This window comes from Sebastes fasciatus, chromosome 23 (assembly GCF_043250625.1).
Source record: "Sebastes fasciatus isolate fSebFas1 chromosome 23, fSebFas1.pri, whole genome shotgun sequence".
NCBI lineage: Eukaryota > Metazoa > Chordata > Actinopteri > Perciformes > Sebastidae > Sebastes > Sebastes fasciatus.
The window spans coordinates 5473581-5491873 of record NC_133817.1 but is presented as its reverse complement, the minus strand read 5'-3'; the positions used below and the strand labels follow the sequence as shown (position 1 = coordinate 5491873).

The window sequence follows — 18293 nt, the reverse complement described above, 5'->3', positions numbered from 1 at the left end:
GTTTCAGAGAATAGAGAGATCTGTTTCATCTATATATATATACACACATACTGTTATTTTGAAAATAAACCGTACAGAAGCCAAACCATGATGTTATTTTCGCTAAACCTAACCAAGTAGTTTTGTTGCTTTAAATCCTGAACTTTTGCTCAGGGGACCGGTGTTTGTGTCTTATGTGAAACTAAACCTAACAAAGTGGTTTTGTTGCGTTTTTTGTTGTGTTTTGCTTACATTTCGTAGTCATTTAAAGCCAAACCATAATGTTATTTTTTACTAAACCTAATCAAGTTTTGTTGCGTTTTTTGTTTTCTTTGGTTTTATTTCAATTTACAACGTTGCACCGCGTTTACCACGTGTTTAAAACTGTTTAAAAGTGCCTCCATAATCTGAGAGACAATATGTTTCCCTCGAAACGTAATTAAGAATGCAGTTTAGTTGTATGAAAACGTCATTTTGTAGGAAACAGGGTTGTTATAAATTGAACATCTTTGGGTTTTGGACTGCAGATTGGGATTATATTGAATTTCTGTTTTCTATGCACTAAATGATTGATCAGTTAATTGAAAAATAATCAATGGTTATTGCAAATAAGCAGTAGGTCTAAACTAATATATCTGAATTAACAGTATGGTACATCTAGAACCTTTTAGGAGTAGAGAGTTAAAATATACAGATGCTTGTTGTCCGTCCTGCAAGCCAGACAATAATGCAGATTTAGAAGCACCCCTGAGGGTTAAACTTAACCAGCAGTCTTTTATTTTTTGCTTTTTAATTTGATACATATTCAGCTATTTTTCGCCAGCAGTGATGCAAACAGGAGACGACGGTCCCGCCCAAAAAAGTCAAGTCGTACATTATTCAATTTGATAATCCTGCATGTTTTTGGAGCAGTTAGCTCGCTCAGCGGTGCAGAACCTTCTCACAGAGGGTGAAATTAGCTCTGCGTGCCATCCAACGGAGCTTAATTGGTGTAAGTGTAGGCAGAAAGAGAGACTCTCCTCCCTGTGTCCTTATTGTCCCCTTTCTTTCTTCCTTTGTCCTCCCCCCTCTTGTCTCCTACATCCATTTTCTTTTCATCCATTTATTTTTCTTTCCTCTCCTCCTTGTACCTTCAGTCTTTTCTTCATCCTCTGCTCATCTTTTGCTCTCTCACCTTTGTGTCCTCCCGCTGCTGTCTTCTTTTCTTCTCTTTGTCCTCCGTGCACTCTCTTGTCTCGTCTCACCTCTCCTCCCTCGAGAGCGAGGGGTGAGCTGTAATGATCGCGGCTGTTGTGGTTAAAAGAGCAGCAGCAGCAGCAGCAGCAGCATCAGGTGTAAATGGTTTCTGTCTGGACCACTTTAACAGCTGACTGCTCTTTGAGCTGCTGCAGTTCACAAAGTTTCTTCAGAAAGTTTACAGACATCTTTAACTCCGTCTAACGCAGCGTAACAGCTTTAGTTCAAAGATCAAAATGAATGAAATGTTTATATATAAAGGAACAGCGTAGCATTTCAGGGGATCTATTTGCAGATATGTAATATAATATTCATAACTATGTTTTTATTAGTGTATAATCACCTAAAACTATGAATCATTGTGTTTTCGTTCACTTAGAATGAGCCCTTCATATCTACATAGGGTCCTCTTCACGGAGTCCTTCATGTTTCTACAGTAGCCCAGAACGGACAAACCAAACACTGGCTCTGGCGAGAGCCTTTCACATTTTCTTACGTCACCTGAAGGCCACCGTAGTTCTCCGACACGCTTGTGAAACTGCGGTAACGTGAGCCGCAGAGTGTTAAACTGTAGTACCGCTAGGGCTGTAGGGCTGGCGGTGATAATGATTGTCTCAACAGCACGATATGCGTTGTTATTGCAAATTACTTATCCTAATTGTAATGCTTCATAAATAAGCTTTATTGTTAGGCTATTATAAGATGACCATTTTAAAACGAATTAAATAGGCCTACTTGTTTATTGTTAAATGCAGGATACAGAAGGGCAATGAGGCGCAATGGTGTTTTTTTCAGCTGAGATGCTTTGGTTGCTATGATTAGATTAGATCAGATTAGATTAGATTAGTACAACTACAATGAAATGCAGTTTTTTGCAAACTAGTAAAGACAATAAGACAATATATACAAATGAGGATATATTGGTGTATGTACATAGGCATATATATATATGCAGATTGTAATTAAAGTGCAAGTGATGGACATGTTATATTCTGATGAATAATAGCTTAACTATAAATTGCATGCTGATGAACAATAGATGATATATACAGGTGGAGTTATATCTATACACAGAGATATTATGTACATAGAACTATATTCATATAGGACTAAGTGAATATATGTAAGATGAATATAGGAGGGTAGATATGTATATACAGTGGAATCATAAGTTTTATATATATATATACAGGAGAGGATTGTACAGATAAGGGTAAATACAATCCTCTCCTGTTGATCCCTCCTTGATACGGAATATCTGCAGAGGTAAAAATGTCAGCACAAGGTAAAGTACTTGCTCTGGATATATGCGAAATACGTGGCGCACCCATTGCAAAGAATTTAAAAAGAAACACATGTGAACATAGCGGTTGTGGCGGTTGCTTGCCATCCAATGTAGTTGGCTTGTCAGTAGCACGGTATTTGCAATATTGGGGTTATTGTGATAGCCCTAGGTACCGGCAGGCGCCGTCTGACTTCCGTTGCTCCTAAAGTCGTGTTATGATGATAAGGATGGCCTCTGAGCGAGGCGAACGGCGTTACTACGGCTTTGCACTCTGCAGCTCACGTTACCACAGTTTTGGAAAGGGAGGAGTGAGCGGAGGGGTACTCAGTTGGTTGCAATCTGCAACCACACCACTACATACCGTCAAATCCTACGAACTGTCCCTTTAAACAAATCCTAATGTATAATCGGGTTATTTTCATCTTGACCACTTTACAAATGATCATAAATTAAATCCCTGAACAAGAGGATACAGATATTGAGCAAATGATTGAGCCAATGTTCTTTCTGTAGAACTTATTTGTATTTCATGGTTTGTGATATTTATTCTATTTGTTTAAATTTGTGTTAACATTCAGATTCATAGAGAGAGAGAGAGAGAGAGAGATAAAGGACAAAAACAAGGAGAAAAACCTGATACTTATTATAATTTTCCATCAAAATTGCCGACTCTCTGCTTTAAAAGTCTCCCATGTGGATTTGACAACAATAGGTACACTGGCAGCCTCAGCACGCTGTATTCTGGAAATGCTGTGAAAAAGCAAGTGGAACTCTGAGATATGAAATGTAATTTCCATATTTAATCATCTGAATGTTACTCCGTGACTGAATGCGAGAGGGTGTTGTGCACGCATGTGTGTGTTTATGGATTTAAATGAAGACAGGAAAGACTAGCTTCAGGGGATGTTTTTTTTATTTATTCCTTTTTTCCAACCTGTCAGCTACTTGTTGCCATGGTAGCGTTATGTCAGAAGTGTAACGCAGTGTGTGTGTGTGCGTATGTGTTATGATGCTGACGGATGCGGCTGCTGGGGCCAGATGTGGTCACTGACACAGTGAACACCCTCTGTCATTTCCCCCGATGCACAAACACACACAGACGTACAGTGCTAGCACTCGTAAAATACAAAATATAGGTCAAAATGGAAATGTGGGACTGACAAGATGTTCAGTTCTGTTTTGAGCTTTGATTATATTAATCACCTTGAGTCAGTGTGTTCTCATTAAAATGTCGAGCAACAGCTTTATTGTGTTGAAGTGGTGTTCGAGGTCACAGTGGTAGATACTGTGTTTGTGTAAACCTCCGTATGGCTGAATACCACAATGGGTAACTGAGCGTGTGTGTGTGTACCTATTAAAATATTTAATCGTGATTTATCGCTAATTAATCACATTTTTTATCTGTTCAAAATGTACCTTAAGGGAGATTTGTCAAGTATTTAATACTCTTATCAACATGGGAGTGGGCAAATATGCTGCTTTATGTGACAGCTGACAAAGTGGTTCAGATTAAGCTCTATCTGTCTGTAGACATTTTTTAATTTTACTTTTTTCATTGTTAGACTAACAGTTAAACAACTGCGACATTTCAGCTGCTGTCTCTTCCTCACTCACACGAGTTTATACTATAATTCTAATGTAACTCTAGACTAGGTGTAGTGTAATCTGTGGTTGTTATGTTGTTCGGATTTCTTGTCGGCAAAGTCAACAACAATCCTACTGGCAGTCAATGTGCACCTTTTGGACTGTAAGCCAAGAATTAGAAGACTTTGGTTGTTGAGCGTCGTGTGAATATCCTCTAATGCTCGACATTAACGAGCTGTGATGCTGAAATTCTGCCGTTTTCATTTTCACATCACACAGACGGTCACACAGCAGACTGAACGTCACAGAAGCTGCAGCATTAGAGGAGGAATTTAAACAACTGTTACTCGTACACATTGGATATTTGACTAGTAAACAGCTCCTCCAATATAATACAGCTGAGTGTAGCTGAACTTGAACCCCACATCTCATAACTCTACAGGTTCAACTGTAGCTGCCGAACCAGACAGCAACACAACAAAGATGTATTGATTTTAGTTGAACTTGGGTTAAACAATGTCTCTCTCTCTCACGCAGACGCATGACACACACAACAAGGAATGTAAAGCTAATACCTGTTAAGTCATGTGTGACCAGTTACAGTTAAACCATCTGCTCCGACCTCATTAGACCCTTTGTCTTTACTGTTTACTATGAAGCACAAACACACACACATACTAGTGACAAGACACTGAATAAGAAAGGTCCAATGAGTCATGTCCTTTATCCAGTAAGTCTTTGTTATTTATTTCCATCTTTACAGAATGCTGCTGTGCATCTAATTAAAACTCATCAGAACAGTGTGAAACCTGTGATTTATAAAAACTGTGATTTTTATGATGATATGCACTGACTTCTTCAAATATTGAGCAATGATCATAGCTTTTTATTTCATTTCCCTCCTTAAAATCAAACCAAATTCTTAATCATATTGCTGAGTGGTATATCCTAGTCTGGCATTAAATAGATTTTTTAAATGCCAGAATCGATATAATAGCTTCATTTGAGTCTATGCGGAGGTAGAAGGAAGTTACCGCTTTTATTGTTGTAGTCTGAGTAACGTGATGTCATATCCGTTCCGTATCCATCAACCAAAACAAACCGCAGCCGGCCGAAACGGGAAAGTAGAAAACGGCAGAGGGTCCATGTGGATACGACCTGCACCCTCACATTTTAAATCCAAAGCGGTAAACACTACACATCCCAGCCCTAGTATATCCTGATCGTTATATCTGATATGATCTGGTTTGTACACTGCATTATTTTCAGTTCAATGTTCTCTAATATGATTTTAATTCGGAAATATTCGTCAGCATAATAAATGCAGGTAAGGCAGGTTTACTCTGAGATTTCCCTGAATATACCTGGAGAAAATGACTGCATGAACACATTCACTCATGCAAAGATTAGGAGCTGTTAATATATACATCAGTTCAGAGTGTACACACGTAACTTAGACATTTGAATTAATATTTTACACACACATGCACACACTGCATGTCAATAAATATGAAGATACTCTATGTATGACGAAAAAAGAATAAATAAAAGCATACAGGCATCATGTGAGTAGATTTAAATGCAGATAGTGTGACATGCAGTCATGAATACATTCACACACACACGCTGCATGTGCTTCAATTTAAACACCAGTTATAGATTGAGACATGCGCTCATGAATAAATAATGCACAGCAATTCTGAGGCCGATCTTGTGATATTTAGCAGAGCATTAGCGCTAAAATAATCTGCTCTGAAAGAGAAGAACATCACTTTTCTTTTCATCTTTTTTGATTGTTTTTTGTGTGTTGTATGTTTGTCTGCAAATTCAGCTTGTCCAGATGCTGTTTTACATTATTCATGTACGAAACACAGCCTTGTTAAAACACACAAATACACCCTCACGATACGTTTAAACAGAATTCATGCTGTGCACTCTCGCTCCCCAAAAGAACAATTCACAAACAACATGGAATATGAGACATTCACTCATGCATTAACAATACTCACACTCACATGTAGAGCGCGAGGATAAAGTGTGACCTGAGGCCAGCCAGTCATGTTTGACCTCGTTAGAGCTGTACTCATTAAAGAGTTGCCCCACTGTTTGTAAACAGCAATACACACTTCTAAACGTATTGTACAGATATATTAAAGGTGCTATGTGAAGCATTTCGACATCCATAAATCATGACTGTATTTAAAGGGCACATATCATGCTCATTTCCAGGTTCATACTTGTATTTTGGGTTTATACTAGAACATGTTTACATGCTTTAATGTTCAAAAGACACTTTCTTTTTCTCATACTGTCTGTCAGTATATACCTGTATTCACCTTCTGTCTGAAACGCTCCGTTTTAGCGCCTGTCTCTTTAAGACCACCACCCGAAAACGCCCAATCTGCTCTGATTGGCTTGCGAGAAAAATATGGTGCATCATTGCAAAGGTAGTTCTCAAGTTGTGGGCGGTGATATTCTAACCAGTGGGCAACCTCCGGGTCTGAAAAGTGAAGCCAATGCCTTAAACTTGCATTCTTTCTAACAGCCAGCAGGGGGCGACTCCTCTGGTTGCAAAAAGAAGTCAGATTGTATAGAAGTCTATGAGAAAATGAGCCTACTTCTCACTTGATTTATTACCTCAGTAAAAATTGTAAACATGAGTTTATGGTCTCAATCACTAGTTTCAAGTCTTCTTCAATACAGCATGATGTTCATTTAGTAAATGATGGTCCCATTTAGAGTCAAATAGACCATAAAGCAGGGGATGCTTTAGGGCGGGGCTACCTTGTGATTGACAGGTCACTACCATAGCATTGTCCGCTCTGGGAGTTGTCCGTGTTTTCATCTTAGAGCTTTAACTCTTTCACAGTGTGTTTTCAGTTCATGAAAGTTAATAGTAACATTTTAGTCGCCTTAAAATGTCTTATTCAGCGTTGGGTTGTACTTGGTGCTTGGTTGTACTGTAATTGGTGGACTTTCTCACTCATAATTTTGCATTGGGAGAGAAGCAAGAAGGCGCTCGTTTTCCAGCTCAAACTCAGTTGAGCTTCCAGATTTTCTGTTGCCAGCAGATGATCAGCACTCCTCGTTTGTCTCTTCATTTATCTGCCACTCTCTCTCTTTTACATATAGGTGCCCTGAACCAGCGCAGCTGGGGTAAGAAGTACCCGTCCTGTAACAGCGCCAGGCAGTCTCCTGTGGACATCGACGAGACGTTTACTCAAGTCAGGCTGCAGTACCAGAATCTACAGCTAGAGGGCTGGGACAAACCCACGGCAGAGTCCAGCACCATCCACAACGACGGGAAGACCGGTATGTCGATGCTCTTCCACTCCTCTGTATGTACCTTTTCCTGCCAAGCCCAAACCTTTTCCCAAGTGTAACTTTTTTATACGTCCAGTTCAAGCTGTCGAAGCCATGTTTGCACCCTGTGGGAAATCAGACCACGAGCTGTTTCACTTCTATTGAAAAATGAGTGGCATGTAGGATTTTTCTTTTTCCCTTTCAATCCCAGATTAAAGCAGCACCCAGAGGAGGAAGATAACAGTATGTAGTAGATCCAATCTATGGAAATGATTGTGACATCATTCCGGTGCTGTAAAACACAACATCTTAATCCCTAGATGTGGAAAGAAGCTTAACTTTCCAGAAGCAGATTCACAACTCTGAGGGTTAATGATGGAAAGGAGCAGCGAGGATTAAAAGGAGAAAGAGTCAGACAATGAAATAGAGAGATAGAGATGGAGAAGTAATTCAGAGAGAGGCAACCAGAGGGACGGCAGCACCGACTAGGATGATCGATGTCAAGAAGGCAGAGATGAAACTGAGCAACAGAAAAGCAGCAACAAAAGAGCAAGAGGGGAAAAATGTACACAGGGAGAGAGCAGGGGAGAGAAATAAGGCCGATGTGGAGCGACAGTGAGAAGAGAGGCAGCGTGAGGAGTGATGTCTGGTCTGATAAACAAATGAAAGCTGTCGGAGCTATCATCACCATCTCTCCGATACAGCCTGAGCTCTCTCTCTGTGTGTGTGTGTGCTCTCTATACATTAATGATCCTAAAATGAATCTCTTTCTCTGTGAAGCCAGAGAGGAAATTGCATATTGAAACAGATATTGCATAGCTGCCAGATATTAAGAGAGAAATTCTTGATCTGCACAGCCTCACCAAGCTGAATGTTCCAGCCTGTCGGGATCTATCCTTCAACGAAGAAAATAGATCTTCAGAACATTTTAGGGATGCACCGATACCAGTATTGGGTACTAGGGATGGTCATTTTGAAAAATGTTCTTAACCATTAACCGATCCTCGTTAACCGATTATTAACCGTTAACCGGCAAGATTAGTGCCTCACATACAGCGGTGCGCCAGCTGCAGTGTACGAGCACAACAGACAACTGAGTCTCCAGTTAGTATAGATAACTTAGATGCTGCGTGTAGTGTTGCGGACATGCAGCCACTTTCCCAGTAAAAATCTCCACTGCACATTTAGTTTAGCAGGTTGTCCGCTGTGTGTCTGCTCGGATTAACGATAGCAATTGAATTAATATGAATGTGTAAATATTGTCATGTAGTGTAAAGTGCTTTGAGTGGTCGGAAGACTAGAAAGGCGCTATATAAATCTTGCCAGTTGCTCAGAGCCAGAAGATCCAATTTTGGACAAAGCCGTGGAGCCTGGTGGCCAAGCAACCACGACACAGCTGAATAATGGAAAGTCTTGTTAATCAAGCAAATATATTGATTAAGCCTGTTATAGGAAAGGTTCGTCTCTGACAGTCTGACAGTCTTCAGTGTAACTCATCATTTTTGTTATGTGTGTGTGTTTTAGTGTCCATCCGTGTGGAAGGGGAGTTCTTAGTGAGCGGAGGAGGGCTGACCTCCAGGTTCCGTGTCGGTACCATCTCCTTCCACTGGGGGCGCTGCAACGCAACATCAGAAGGGTCTGAACACAGCCTGAATGGGATGAAATACCCTCTGGAGGTACAGCAGCACACAGCGTCTGTTTCTCCATCATCATCATCATCATCACATTTATTGACATCAGCTAACTTACCTGCTCTCATTCAGATGCAGATCCACTGTTACGATGCAGACGACTACCAGAGTCTGGACGATGCTATCAGGGAAGGAGGGAGGATCGCTGCTTTGGCCGTGCTCTTTGAGGTAGGTCAACCTTTTTTTTTAACCTAAAGCGGTGAGATTAAAGGTGGTTATTTTGTCTATGAATTCCACAACAGAAGCTCATGTTGTTTTTCCACAGATCAGCTTGGAAGACAACGAGAACTTCAGTCCTGTTATAGAGGCCGTCAACACCGTCAGCAGGTTTGGTAGGTCACCTCTATATACAGTACTATTGGTGTTCAAATCAATGGACTAGCACCTGATTACTTGTTAGACATGCTCTCAATTTAGTCCCTGGGTGAGGACCAAGATCTACAAGGAGGCGGCTTTTAGTGTCTATTGTCCTTGCCTGTAAATACCTTTTAAAAGAAATCTTAAGACATGTATTTTTAGTTTAGCATTCTGTTAATCTTAATCCTTAACCCCTTTTCTCTATACCCTCTTTTACTGCGTTATGTTCATTGTATTGTTGTATTTTTATTATATTGTTAAGCACTTTGTATTGCAATTTTGCACAAAAAGGCACTACATAAATAAATAAATAAGTTAAAAAATTTACATATATTCTCTACAAAGAAAGTAGCTGGGTGCAGGTGGTGCCAAAATTAAAGAATACAAAAATATATAAGTATAAATATAAGAATAAAAGTTTTTGATTTTCTGTTTATTAGACAAAATCCTGATTGTGTTCAGGAGAATATTTGTGTTTAATCAAGAGATGAAGCAGCAGCAGAAGAAAAGCAAAATGTGAGGTTGATTGGGATGATTGGTGCAAAATCTAGTAAAGCTGTCAAATAAGGAGTTCAAAGATATTCTACAAATTGACATTAAGTTAGAGTCTGAGACAGTGTACTCCAATCATAATTAAATTAAAATTTAATTAAATTAATGTTCAAAATTAAAATGTTATCAACAGAACTAGCAGCTAAATTTCCATGAAGTCAAAAATAAATTTAATATAATTTTACCAGACAAACTATGCTACAAACATTATTGCACAAAAAAATGATGCTTTTCTCTCCTAAAATGAATCATAAAAGGTCGCTGATTAGCTTTTAATGAATATCATTATGCATGACATAGACTTAACATACAGTCTGACATTCTGAAAATGCTTGGTCCCATGTGGTGTTACAGCTCGGGGCAAAACATGGGATGCATTTACAAAAAAAAAAGCACAGCAAAGACTCTTCCTGCTGCGCAAACTAAGGAGTTTTGACGTCAGCCAATGCACTTTAAACACAGTATACCAATCCCTATACTCACTTTTAACATTGCGCACCTCAGTGTCAACAGCAACACAAAGCTTTCCAATCACAGGCCGCAAGCAAACCTCAAAGAAAAACTAAACTATAGTTCGTCCCTGTTGCCATAAAACATCTTAATCCGTAAGGACAGCTTCTTCTACTGCTACCTCAGCACACAGCATTTTATATATATTTATTTAACCTTGATTCAGCCCTCGCCATCGAGTATCTGCTGCTCCTTTTAAAGTAGCTTCTTTTGGGTCCTGTGTTTATTATGTAATGTGTTTTATGTTTTAATGAGTCCTCTCTGGATGTGATATGTTGTGTTTTAATGTACCCTTTTTCTGCCTTTTGCATACACAAAATGTAGACAAAGTATTGTCTATTCTATTCTAACATTTGTTATTTGTTGTGATACTTAGTTACAGATGGGACTTTTTTTCTTCTTTTGTTCTACCAGGTAAGAGCGGGTCGCTGGAAGCTTTCACCTTGCGCTCCCTGATGCCAAATAACACAGATAAATATTACATCTACAACGGCTCACTAACGGCACCTCCCTGCTCTGAATCAGTGGAATGGGTCGTCTTTAAACACACCGTGGCTATATCAGAAACACAGGTCAGTAGGGTTTATCACACACACAAACACACACACGCACAGGTGTCCACTGCTATGGAGGACGGAACCTGCCAAAATCATAAATAACTAAATAAATGACTTGATAAATGAATAAATATTTCATTAAATGTAGCAAAAATAGTATTAAAAATAAATGTAGCCATTAATTAATTGATAACATAAATTGATATTTCTGTTTTAATTTGCTTTATTTATTTATATATCTTTGTATTAATTCCCTTATTTATTTACTCCTCTGTTTAATTTTCCCTTTTATTTATTTATGTATTTATTTTTATTAATTTCTAAATTTATTTATTTTTATTTTTGCATTTATTATTTATTTATTTTTGCATTTATTTTATATTTATTTTTAAATGTATTTATATATTTATGTATTTATTTCTGCACGATTTTCCCTTTGCATTTCACCCCCTCCGAAAGATCGATTGCATTAATACGTTAAAGAAATTAGTGGCGTTAAAACGAATTTGCGTTAACTTTAAGAGCCCTAGAAATAATGTTAAAAGAAATGTTTATTTGGCTTTTTTTTTAATCATGTAAAGGTCATAAAAATCATGTTCTGTAAAGTTAACATCATTGCTGCCTGTAGTTGTCTAGTTATAGTCTGAGGCTGGTTCCAGGTCAGCTGTCTTTGCACAAAATCAAAACACAACCTCTCATTGAAGCGATGCAATGTGACAGATTTAGCCAAAATGTGAACTTCCAGAAAAGGTTTTTTTGTAGTGGTATGATCCGGTCGACGCTGTAACGTTACTGCAGGTCAATTCCAGGGTTAAGACGTTTAAGAACCAGCGACTCTGAATGAAATCATCTGTGTAATAATCATCAATTATATAGCAGAATAATGGAGAGTGAATGAGGTCATGAAAGTGTGTGTGTGTGCTTGTGTTTGTCTGTGTTTGCATGATTGAAACGGGGGTGGCAAGGCATGACATGTGCACATCTTAGCCAACCAAAAATAGAGCAGCGCTGTCTCTCTGCCTCTGCCTGGCACCGAAACAAGCCTCTTAAACACACACACTCATTCACATGCATCAGTTTGGGGTTTATTTTGGCAACTGCATAAAAACGGAAAGATGCAACAAACACTTCTTTCGTTTCTTTGTTCCTGTTGCTATTTTCTCTCTTCTCAATCTCTGTCTGTCTGTCTGTCTGTCTGTCTGTACCCAGCTGGAGGTGTTTTGTGAGGTGATGACCATGGAGCAGGCTGGATATGTGATACTGACGGATTACCTGCAGAACAACTACAGGGAGCAGCAGCAGCAGTTCATGGGTCAGGTGTTCGCCTCGTACACCGGAGTGGAGGACGTGCTCACACCCAGTACGTCATCGAACAACCCAAAACAAAACGTTTGCTTCTTGTTTGTTTCACCTTTATGTGTTTCTGCTCTTAAAGGGAGAGTTTGGATTTTTTTTTAATGTGGGGTTGTATGAGGTACTTATCCATAGTCAGTGTATTACCTACAGTAGATGACTGTCGGCACGCCCCCAACAACAGCTGTCAGTGTGCTGACTTGACTATGACTTGCCCCAAACTGCATGTGATTATCATAAAGTGGGCATGTCTGTAAAGGGGAGACTCGTGGGTACCCACAGAACCCATTTACATTCACATATCTTGAGGTCAGAGGTCAAGGGACCCCTTTGAAAATGGCCATGACAGTTTTTCCTCGCTAAAATTTAGTATAAGTTTGGAGCGTTATTTAACCTCCTTCTCAACAAGCTAGTATGACATGGTTGCTACCAATGGATTCTTTAGGTTTTCTATTTTCATATGATGCCAATATCTTCACTCTAGTTCCCGGTGCTGATCCTGTTTTGACTTGGGGGCGAGGGCTATGTGCATATAGTTCCATCTAGCAACTTGCTCTGTGGACTATGAGAACTGATAACTGTGATACATCCGAGCTACAGCTTCGGTTACAAGTTTTTCATTTTAGTTTAGATGACACATTTACTGAATCCATTTTTTTATGTTGACATCCCCCCCTGAGGTGCAATTTGATGCCATACTTTTTAGTCTCGGAGCTGAAAAGTCATGTACCATCACATCACTTGCCTGCTCTCCGTGAGTTTAGACTGGCAGAGATCTCAAGTGTTGGCTGAGACTATTGATCAGCAGTGCTGTTAACTCCCAGCAGATACAGCAAGCTATGATTTTGTACCATAAAAAAACTCTTCCTTATTAGTCTTTAAAGAGTTCTCCAAAGCTCTAAAATCTCATTAAAATTATTAAATTCATACCAAATTTTTGGCGGCATGGGGGAGAAAATTGAATCCCCCTTCAGGGATCAATATAAATATTACCTTATTAATCTTATTTCTTTTTACCATTAAAAAGAAAAGATATTCTTCTGCTTTCTCTGCAGCTGTAAAAGTGTCCTCCAAGGTCAGCCGAGTCCCGATCATCAAAAGATAAAACGCTCTCCGTCTTCATAAAGTCGACCCTCCAGTAAAGTGGAGTCTTTTGGGTTGCCAGGGAGCTCCACTTTGTAGTTCGGCGCCCTGCTCCTCTCAGCGCAGGCAATTTATTTTGCAGCTCTTTTTGAAATTGAAATAAAGTATTCAGAAATTCAGAGACGGGTCTTTTTTTTTTGTGCCTGTAACAAATTCATGCAGCACCGCACACACACACACACACACACACACACACACACACACATACACACACATGCACCCACCTCCCACTCACTGCCACGCTCACCTCCTGAGCTGGGCTTCTTTAAAATGGATTCCTATTTTCTTCCATTTTTCAATACGGTCGATTAACATCAAGTTCAGCAACTTAATGTGAAACGCCGCTGCACCGGTTCTGTGCCGTTCACATTTAGGTGTACCTTTTTTTTTAAGCTCTTTCTTTCATTGACATCCACACAAATCAATATTCAACACAATCTTGCCCTCTTTTTTTCTCTCTCTCTCCGCCGCCTCTAGCCTGCAGCTCGGAGCCAGAGAACGTTCAGGCCGACGCCCAGAACGACACGACCATCGTGGTGACGTGGGAGCGCCCCCGCGCGGTTTACGACACGACCATCGACTGGTACACCGTCACCTACCAGAGGATGCAGGGCCGAGACCAGAGCAAGCAGGAGTACAGGACGGACGGGGACCAGGACGTGGTACGAATTCACATCTCTCACCTTTAAATACTTAAGACGATGTCATTTTAACGCATGTCTCGCACCATTATCTACATTATAGGTAGAAATTACAGTCATCCCTTTTCTCCTGCAGCAGATATTAGAACATAATTTATTGGAATCCTATAAACCGTCCATCCGCTCTCTATCTGTCACTCTCACATTGCGACTGCTGATGGGATCTGGGTTGATCAAAATGATTGATTGACTGATTAGTGACAATCAATCTTGACCTCTTAACGGGTCACTGAGCATCCCTTCATGTGACCGGCACCATCTGTGTATCTATATGTAGCTCTGTGTGAGTCCGAGTGTGTGCATGTGCTCGTATATAGACTCTCCAGGAGTCGTCAATATTCAGACCAACCTCGTACAGCACAAATGAACTGAAGATGTAAACCTCCACCTTTATTTTGCATGCCTTATATGTGCAGGAGAACATGTAATAAAAACCCACGAGGGGTATATTTTGTTATTCTGAGATTTGCAAACACAGGTAACACAATAACTACTAGATTATGACCTGATTACCGTCAACAGAGATGCACTCAAGTCTGCATTATAAAAACTAGATTACAAGCTGGCTTTTGCACAATCCTTATTGGTATATATGCTACTTGAAATATTATTCTCATTAAAGGCAGGGTCGGTAATCTTGAGAAACTAGCAAGAGTACGCAAGATTTAAAAAAATGATCCAATCGAAAAACCCAGCCCAGCGTTGCCAACTATTTTCCAATGAAAGCAGTTAACAGCACCAGCTCCAAAAGTCCATAAATCTAGAGGGAAAGTTGTCAAGTCGGCAACACTGACAGTCCATCCCTTCCCTTCCAAAGTCACTCCACCAAAACCATCACCATCTTGGTTTTTGACCGTCGCCAATTTGTTTTTTGCATCCAGAAGTGACACGAGAGGATGGAGCTAAATGCAACTGAACGCTGAATAAGACATTTTAAATGCGACCAAAATGTTACAATTAACTTTTATGAACTGAAAACACACTGTGAAAGGGTTAAAGTTCAAAAACAAAAACACGGATATAGCCTTCAAACTATCATTATGAACATAAAATGACTCTGGTGACGTGAGTGCACGGGCAGCGTGCGCATAGGCAGGTTTTCGGGCTGAATGAAATGATTGGACGGGTTTATTACAGTCCTGCAACAGCCAACAAGACCTTTTTTTTGTCAAAGCATGATTTGATTTGATGTATTTGAACATTACCAACCATATCTTTAAGATACTGTAAATGTCAAATACAGCATGATTAGCAGTATTTTCTTTCCCCCAAACCTTCAATTACTTGTGTTGAAGAGACTCAAAAATGTGACATATTTGGAGTCTTAAAGGAAAAAGTCATCATTAGTATTGAAAGCAGAGATATTTAAATCTGTGATTCCAACCAGGGGCTCGTACCCCAGGGGGGTATTTCTTTAGTTACCAGGGGAGATAGAGAGTAACTCAGCTAATAAAAAAAACATAGAAATTATGATTAATTTAAGAAAGACATCTACATATTTGCATTTTTGAGGAAAATAAACGACACAATGTTGGATTACCACTGATGATAAACTGACAGAGCCTCAGAGGCAGTTGTAACACCTTAACACCACCTACTGTGATTGAGAGTGCATGAAAACTAATTAGCAAGCAAGCAGAGAAATATATGTAAGTAGTTAAAAGTGCTATAGCACCGGTTGAAACGCCGAGTCCTGCCTCTCCAAGCGGCAGTATGAATCCAAATTTGACCAAACCTAAGCATCATCAATTCCAGGATCATGATGGCAACAATATTCTCCGTTTTTATTTAATTAATAGTGTGAACATGCAGTTCAAAACTCCCCTATGTGACTCTACAGGGTGCCATCATCCCCAGCCTGCTGGCCAACAGCAGCTACGTGGTTCAGGTAGTCGCTGTTTGCACCAACGGACTCCGAGGACGATGGAGTGACCAGATTATAGTGGACATGCCGTTAGAAGACCCTGGTACAAACACACACACACAAACAAACTCCCACAAAACTGTTCTATTTACTACAATTTGTAAGTAAGTCTTTATTTCTTTCCACTCTCTAGAAAGTGATTCAGACCCCGACGCCGCCACAAAGGAAGTGGAAGGCAACAGGGAGGTAGGAGCGGTGTGTAATATCCGTGGTTTCACCTGACACCACTCTGCATGTTGCCATTCATTTGGCTGAATTACTTTGCGGTGCTGAAGTTTGCCCTGCATTCAGTCATTTCCGTGAACCTGATTATTATGCAAACGAGTGTAATTATGTCAGTAGAGGCTTGGCATTCAGTACTTGGAGAGCAGTACAAAAGGTTATACAGGACTTTCCAGCGTGTTTAGTAGAAAAAAAAAAAAGACTGTAACGCTACCATGTTTTTCTCAGTGAGAGAACCGGTACAGCCTTTGCTCTTCAACACTGCATTAAAGGTGCAATGTGTAGCACGTAGCATAGACTGTATATAAGAAGGGGACATAGTCAATGTGACGTCACCCAATGGTTTATTGACTAACGTTTTGAAGCCTCGAGTTCGATATTTTGGCCATCACCATCTTGGTTTTTGCCCGTCATCATCTTGGTTTTTGGCCGTCGCCATCTTGGTTTTTGGCCGTCACCATCTTGGTTTTAGCCATCACCATCTTGGTTTTTGCCCGTCGCCATCTTGGTTTTTAGCCATCACCATCTTGGTTTTTAGCCATCACCATCTTGGTTTTTGGCCGTCGCCATCTTGGTTTTTAGCCATCACCATCTTGGTTTTAGCCATCACCATCTTGGTTTTTGCCCGTCGCCATCTTGGTTTTTAGCCATCACCATCTTGGTTTTTAGCCATCACCATCTTGGTTTTAGCCATCACCATCTTGGTTTTAGCCATCACCATCTTGGTTTTTAGCCATCGTCATCTTGGTTTTAGCCATCACCATCTTGGTTTTAGCCATCACCATCTTGGTTTTTAGCCATCATCATCTTGGTTTTAGCCATCACCATCTTGGTTTTTAGCCATCGCCATCTTGGTTTTAGCCATCACCATCTTGGTTTTTAGCCATCACCATCTTGGTTTTAGCCATCACCATCTTGGTTTTAGCCATCACCATCTTGGTTTTAGCCATCGCCATCTTGGTTTTTAGCCATCACCATCTTGGTTTTAGCCATCACCATCTTGGTTTTTAGCCATCACCATCTTGGTTTTAGCCATCACCATCTTGGTTTTTAGCCATCGCCATCTTGGTTTTTAGCCATCACCATCTTGGTTTTAGCCAGCACCATCTTGGTTTTTAGCCATCGCCATCTTGGTTTTTAGCCATCGCCATCTTGGTTTTAGCCAGCACCATCTTGGTTTTTGGCCGTCGTCATCTTGGTTTTTGGCCGTCGCCATCTTGTTTTTTTGCAGCCAGAAGTGACATGAGAGGATGGAGCTAAATCCTAAATTCTCATGTTTATATTCATTCATGTGGTGTTTAATATAACCAAACATCTTGTGAAACGGCTCCAGACAGTAGTGCTTTTCCCTTGCGTCAGGTCTCATCTAGAGCCAAATCAGAGAAGCCAGAGAACCAGAGTCAGCTGGATCTGTCTCCAGAGGACCACAGCCCCGTGGAGGAGATCCCAGTGGAGCAGACCAGAGTTTACCAGAACCTCCCGGTCCAGGTCAGCGCCCGCCCGACCCCAAAGCCTCCCTCCGAGTCCGCCGTTCTGCAGAAAACCCGACTCAACCAGAACGTGAAAAAGAAACCGAGCCAGAACAGGTCTAGTCCCGACGACATGGATCAGAACTGGATCTACGAGGACAGCGATCCAACACATGGGCCGCACATTAACGCGGGTTTTGACGGCAACGGTGCAATATGGATAACTGAGGTAACTGAGCAGCCGGGCTTCCTGTTTCCAGCTGCTAGGGCGACCACACCGCCGACGGTTCGCCGACAAATCACAGAAGAGGGCTCGTTGTCGGTGTTGCCACATCAGGTAGTTCGCTCAACGCCATCATCGCCTGTGATTAATATAATATTAATGTTGAAACAAACAGCTAGAGTTGCTAGTAGTGTTTTTTTCCCC

The 18293-nt window shown here is 40.4% G+C and overlaps 1 protein-coding gene across 3 annotated transcripts in view; it reads left to right on the top strand.

Moving 5' to 3' along the window:
* The window catches only part of ptprz1b (protein tyrosine phosphatase receptor type Z1b), a 71291-nt gene that overhangs the window by 39693 nt on the left and 13305 nt on the right, over positions 1–18293 (top strand). For all 3 annotated transcript variants that reach the window (XM_074625349.1, XM_074625351.1, XM_074625350.1), the window contains exons 3-12: positions 7217–7396; positions 8912–9063; positions 9151–9246; positions 9344–9410; positions 10912–11069; positions 12264–12414; positions 14028–14212; positions 16092–16218; positions 16309–16361; positions 17757–18203. In XM_074625349.1, coding sequence (XP_074481450.1) covers positions 7217–7396; positions 8912–9063; positions 9151–9246; positions 9344–9410; positions 10912–11069; positions 12264–12414; positions 14028–14212; positions 16092–16218; positions 16309–16361; positions 17757–18203 — 1616 coding nt within the window. The remainder of the gene's footprint in view (positions 1–7216; positions 7397–8911; positions 9064–9150; positions 9247–9343; positions 9411–10911; positions 11070–12263; positions 12415–14027; positions 14213–16091; positions 16219–16308; positions 16362–17756; positions 18204–18293) is intronic.